The sequence below is a fragment of the Brassica napus genome, assembly GCF_020379485.1.
Source record: "Brassica napus cultivar Da-Ae chromosome C9 unlocalized genomic scaffold, Da-Ae chrC09_Random_58, whole genome shotgun sequence".
Classification (NCBI taxonomy): Eukaryota; Viridiplantae; Streptophyta; class Magnoliopsida; order Brassicales; family Brassicaceae; genus Brassica; species Brassica napus.
The window spans coordinates 36,790-43,276 of record NW_026014416.1 but is presented as its reverse complement, the minus strand read 5'-3'; the positions used below and the strand labels follow the sequence as shown (position 1 = coordinate 43,276).

Below are 6,487 nucleotides of genomic sequence, written 5' to 3'. Positions count from 1 at the left end.
CAGAGTCAAGGAACTTCCAAAGGGTTACCCAACCGAACCCCTTAATCCTCCCTCCCCCCCGCAGCATCCTACCGCTTCGCCCGTCCCCCCCTTTGACCCCCCCCTCCCCCCCAAAGATCTCGGATCCACCTCGATTGGAGGAACCATCGACTCACGCCTGGGCGCACCCATGCCCGAAACCTCTAGACCTCGGAGAGAAAAGAGAAATCAGCGTTCTGCGACCCAAAGGGTACCAACCGAAGGAGCAGTCACCCACGTGTCTACGCCTTTCTTCCGACTCTCAATCTGGAGCTCGCTCAAACACTGCACTCGTCCTCCCTCCTCTCGCACGTCCTGCTCTCACTGGGCTCACCCTCTCTCTTTCCGCAACCTCCAAAAACGGATGAACTTCCTCTCGATCTCTTTGGCCTTGAAGTGCGAAAGACGCGCCTCTCTGAAACTTCCGTTAAGTGCTGAATTAAAGACCCGCATTCCCTACACGAATCAAGGGTCTAACATGGAAGCGACAAACAAAGACTCGCCAAAAAAATAATTTTTCAGAGGACTAAACCCCGTTGATCAACCGAGAACCTTCCCTTGTCCGTTCGGGGCCTAACTCTCTCGCTCTGATCGGGAACAGCGTCAGGGTGTGGCTCGTCCATATCCAATGCACGTAAAGGTCGGAAGATGCCTCGCGATCGTTAGAGCGCCATTGCATTCCAGTTCCTGTCTAGGGTGAAGGAATCCCAAAAGAACGGACCGTTGCGGAGAAGATTGCGCTTAGCAAACAGGTCCCTGCGGGTCGCGGGGAGGATATGTTCACAGAAAAAAAAAATGCGTTAGATACCTCCGAGTATCTATACGAACCAAATTTCCAACCATCGTACCATGATGAAAGCTCCATTTGCCACAGAACAAGGGGAGACAGTTCTCCTCGACGGATGCGCCATCAATTCGAACATTAAAAAAAACGCTCGAACCATCCCTTGGCATTTGAAGTATGCCCCTGGATTATGGACATATGTCTCTTAGGAGCCATACGGTGTGAGTAGTCAATCGAGGTCTTTCGTGTCGACCATAGCCCTTCAAAGTCATCGGGGCTGAGGTCCATTCCGAGCTTGTAGCTCAGGATCAATACACCAAGAAAGTTCTGCAATGCCGCAACGTTTAGCTAACTGATCGACAGCTCAAAACGGTCGAGTGTGCGGACGATGGCCTCAGGAATCGGGAACCACATGCGAAAACGTGTCAGGAACGCATCGTAGCATGTGAAGAATCCCTCAGGGGGATCCTCCGCACTATCCCCATGCACGGGACTCGAAACACAACCCCGCTCGGGACTCTGTAAAACTCCTGAAGGGTCTTAAGATAGGCGGGAGAGGTCCTGCTCGGAAGGGTAAGATCAAGCTGCGTCGCGGGTCTTGTGGGATAGCGGATAGAAGACTTCGGGCTGAGGAGTTATCGAACCGCATAAAGCGTCCCAGTACGCTTCCATCTCTTCTTGCTCGACCTCGAATTCCTCTTTGGGAACAATCTCCTCATTGGTACAAGGATTGCCAGAAGATGATTGAGGGGAAGTATTTTCTTAGAGGATCTCTTTCTTGAAGTCATTTTTTGAAAGACTAAAACTTTGACACAAAGGTAAAAGAGAGAGAGGATAAGAGAAATTTCTACCTTGGAGAAATTTTCTTGTGAAGAGAAGTTAATAAAGACTATGAAAAACCTTACTCCACTTATATATAGGAAAAAAAAAGTTACTATTCATTCTCGGACTTTCGGCAAACGATTACGTCTAATTCCACCAAAACAAGTCATACCGCAAGCTAGGACCTCTCACCCAGGTCCACGGATCCTAGCTAGCTGGGGGCTAACTGTTGGGGTCAAAACCGGTCATGACGGAATCAATGCCTGAAAGTTACCGGAAAACCAACTCTCGATCGATCCTTGAAAATTAGACATTCCCGAAATATGGTTAAATCAAGTACAAGACAGTTTTTCGCGGATGAGAACCGAAAGAGAGAAGACGCGAGAAGAGGATCAGTCTGGATGAGGGTCTCAATCGAAATCAAGGTCCGACCACCTCACCCTAGGGCGACGACCGTCTCAACACGGGTAACCTTGCCCATGGGTGAGGACGACCCGCACCGAGGTCGCCTCGCCCATGGGCGAGGACGACCCGCACCGAGGTCGCCTCGCCCATGGGCGAGGACGACCCGCACCGAGGTCGCCTCGCCCATGGGCGCGACGACCCGACCACGACCGAGGGGAGAGGACGACCCGCACGAGGTCACCTCACCCATGGGAGAGGATGACCCGCACCGAGGTCACCTCGCCCATGGGCGAGGACCGACCTCCTGTCCCGAAACTGTGCATCCTCGCCTAAGTTCCGTAACACAATCCTCGGGCCCTCGGACGCAATACCCATGTCTCGTCTCGCTTAGGATTATCAAAGAAAGACTTCGGGAAAAGTTATAAAAACTTGGTCGTCGAAACGGATTCCTGCCTGCCGTAAAAAACGGCTATGGTTAGCTTGAACACCAGTTGCCTTAACTATACGGGGAATTGGAATCCTTTCGAAAAACCAATGCTGTTTCTTAGGAAAAATCGTAAAAAAGTCTAAGTCCCAAAACGGCCCAAAAGGGGCCTGAACCGCGGCTAAACGGCCCCACTTACGATTTTAGAACAGGATTGAGCCCAAGGCTGATATGGCGGTCTATTTTTTATTCGCAGGAAAAGATAAATGTCAAGTTTCCGAAGATAATCATGAAGGGTGACAAAAAATGGAAAAGCCCATCTCGCGACGAATCCAGCCCAGGAAAAGGTGCAAACCGACCTAAAGAGAGTATATAAGGAGGGCTTAAGGCGAGGAGCAGGAGAGAGCTTTCTCAGAGCAAACTTAATACTTAGAGCAATTTAGGCATTTTTCCGTTTTTACTATCGAGCTGCGACTCGACTAGGTTAGAACTTAGGTGGCTAGACTAGCGAACGTACCGACAGCTCTCGTGGCCTAGGATCTTACCTGTTGTTCACGCTCAAACGCGAATTCGGAAATAAGACCTCTTTGTTCTCTTTTCGCTCTTTTACGATTTATTACTTTCGACTCTTTCATATTGATTGTGTTGTGCGTGGCCCAGCAGATAACCGGGACCTTCAGGGAAGGCTAGGTTAGCTTGGCTTTCCTCCGATTAACAAATCTCGACGGTGTGAATTCGGTTCCCACACGGCTCCTCTTCTTGACAGAGAAGATCATCCTGAACCCTATTGATTTAGCTTTGATTTATATGCAGTATTATTCAGTTATCATGTCTTGTTCATCTTGTGTTATGGCTGAGTAGTCAGCTAGCTTGTCTAGGGTTCTAGGGTGTTAATCGCAAGACTAAACATAAATAAGCAACTCTATTGTGTCTCCGTTCCACTCAGCTCTTAGTGCTAGCTTAAACCTGATCACTTACCGCTAGATCTTAGGTTTAATCCACTCATTAACCGTAGTTGTTGTAGTAGTTTGCTTGATATTAATGAACGAGCGCGCATCTCTAGTCAGCGAAAGTAGATACCAGAGTGCTTGGTGGTGAACCTATCGGACTTGATCTCTGTTACTTGTGATCGATCCTTGATCCAAACGACAGTTTAGGTATCAAGGTCGAACCGCAAAGGAACAGCACCACGACAGTGGGTTGTTCTACTAAGAGTGATCCGTGTGTTTTAGATTGGTTTTAAGGAGCTTGAATAAATGTTTGGTTGAGCTGACACCCAATGAGAAACCTAGATCGGCTTATCTCTAATATTAAATTTTAATCATCTGAAATCATTTACTTTACTTGCATGTCACAACTTAATTCAAAACCCCACTTTTAGTTTTAGCTAAGTTGAAAACTTATAAGAATAAAAGTATAGACTGGTCCTCTGGATTGAATCTCAAATACTACAATTACCACTGTTAACTTGACAGTAGGAAAGGTTCAGTTTTAGTGTATCAAGTTTTGGCGCCGTTGCCAGGGACCAGATATTTTACCTTTGTTTTTCAGTTCTATATTTAGTCTAAAACATCTAACTTGCTGTTCTCTCTTTGTTTCAGCTAATGATCCATGTGCATGACCAGTAGACATACTCGGAGCAACGCACAAGGAACATTATTCACGCTAAGTAACGAAGAGCTCGCAAGATTAGAAAAACAGAACCGTCAACAACCACGGCCTACTAACACCACAATGGTTGATCAAGGAGGCCAAGATGATCTCACTGCTGCAATGGCGCTCATGCAACAACAGATGCAGCAGATGCAGCAGACCATCAATGCACAAGAAGCTGCTCGCCAAGCAGCCGCCGACTTTGCTGCTCAGCAAGTCGAGCAACAAGGCACTCCCATCGGAGAGCGGAAACTTCCGCAAAAATTCCCCAGCACTCGCTCCGCCATCATCCCTCCTCCTGCACTTGACAGGATTATGAAATCAAAACTGCTTTGATCAGCTTGGTGCAGAAGAAAACGTTTAACGGTCTCGCTGCTGAAATCCATTTGGACCACATCGAGAACTTCGAGAGAGTCTGCAAATTCTCTCGGGCAAATGGAGTGCCACAGACTACCTCAAATCCACGTTGTTCCCATTCTCCTTGGAAGGGCAAGCAGCTCGCTGGCTTGACTCGCTCCCAACCGGTACGCTCACTACATGGGAACAAGTCAGAGCAGCGTTCTTAAGCCACTTCTACACGAAGTCCAAAACTGCAGCTCTGAGGCATAAGATCTCGAATTTCAAGCAAAAGACCGACGAACCTTTCTATGATGCTTGGGAGCATTACAAGGAATACCGAGGGAGTGCCCTCACCATGGGTTTGAGGATGACTAAGACTGGAAGTGTCTAGGATGAAGTGAGCTATGAGTTTTGCAATGCTCTAGATTCTCGAGCAATGGGGATTTCATGACACAAACAACACATGGTTGCATTCGCACTTGATTGAAACATATAACGTCCAGCTCCCTCAACAAGAACAAGGAGTATGATCGCTCCAAAGCGTAAAGAGCATAGACGACCTCGCGGCCAAGGTTGACCAGCTGTTGAAGGGAATCAGAGCCAAGTGTTCATCATGGAGGAAGCTGCATCAGAGAACATGTTTCAGATGCTACACCTGAAGGAGACAATACCGTGGATGATCAGCAAGAAGTGAGCTACGTTAATGGACAAGGATGGCAGTACAAAAACTACCACCCGAACCCCAACATTAGGAACAATCCTCAACTCTTTGCGTATCCCAAGGTTGACAAACCGGTTGACAACGTGCAGAACAGTCAAGGGCAGAACATCGGCTATCAGAAACCATACCAGGGATGAACATATGTCCTGAGCCAAGCGCAGCACAACCAGTTCCAAAACCAGAAACAGCAAAACTGCTCAATAGACCGCTCCTTCGCCAGAGATTGCTCCGCAAGACGAGTTAAAGGGTCTAGCGACGATGATGCATCAGTTGCTCCAGGGTCAGCAAATTCAAGGGAACGCGTTGAATCAAGTCACCACGGACTTCAACTCTAAGATGAACCACATGTTCAATGACTTGAGTACCAAATATGATAACATAGCTAGTCATATGCGCCAGATGGATGTTCAGATCGCGCAGACAGCCGAGATCATAAGAGGCAGCAAGGTACTCTACCTGGAAAGACCGATAAAAACCCTAAGGAATGCAATGTCGTAGCACTGAGGAGTGAAAGAACCCTACCGGATACAATTCCCAAGAAGTTATCAGCAGCGGAAAAGGGTAAGCAAAAGGAGGGTGAGCAACCACGATCTGAACCACCCCCTTTGTCTGACGAGGAACTGGAACAGTCTGCTGAGACTGATCCAACCCCTGTCGCTCAACCCGTTGATCTTGTTCCTCCGCGCGAATACACCCCTAAGGTTCCATATCCTGTTCCGGCAAAGACATCTCGTAAGGATCGGGAGGAGACCAAGTGTAAAAAGATGCTAGAGGATCTAACTATCAAGTTACCTCTTGTGGATGCGATCCAGATGATACCAGCTTGATGAAAGGGTTGATCTATGGCAAGGTAACTGGAGACAGTGAACTATTGATGGTTTTAAAAAAGTGCACTGCGGTACTTCATAACAAGCCAATTAAGAAATTGGATGATCCAGGCAAGTTTGTTCTCTCCATACAAATTGGGAGAACCGTATTCGCTTGTTCTCTATATGATATGGGTTCCAGCATCAATCTCATGCCTTACTCCGTGGCAAAACGACTGGGCTTCTCAGACTTCAAGTCGACAAGAATCTCCCTGGCGTTCGCCGATAGATCAGTCAAGTCACCGGTGGGTATTCTGGAAGACCTTCATGTCCGAGTGGGTAACACGTTTGTTCCGACAGCTTTTGTGGTTCTGAAGGTTGAAGAAGAACCGAGAGAGCCACTCATCCTAGGTCGTCCTTTCTTGTGCACAGCTGGTGCGATCATTGATGTTCGACAAGGAAGGATTGATCTTCACCTAGGAGACATTGCGATGAAGTTTGAAATGAAAAAATGA

General features: G+C 47.7%; 1 protein-coding gene and 1 non-coding gene across 2 annotated transcripts; one reads left to right on the top strand and one right to left on the bottom strand.

The window, feature by feature from the left end:
- Positions 1 to 4,701: 4,701 nt before the first annotated feature.
- Positions 4,702 to 4,807, bottom strand: LOC125595153. Its single transcript, XR_007330095.1, has one exon. It is a non-coding gene; the product is annotated as a small nucleolar RNA R71 (small nucleolar RNA).
- Positions 4,808 to 5,992: 1,185 nt separating this feature from the next.
- On the top strand, positions 5,993 to 6,487 carry LOC125595151. The gene has a single exon (XM_048771062.1). It carries the CDS (start codon positions 5,993 to 5,995, stop codon positions 6,485 to 6,487), a length of 495 nt encoding a protein of 164 aa, XP_048627019.1.

Coding starts and splice junctions, on each gene's coding strand:
- LOC125595151 (XM_048771062.1), top strand. CDS start 5,993: ATGAAAGGGTTGATCTATGGCAAGGTAACTGGAGACAGTGAACTATTG.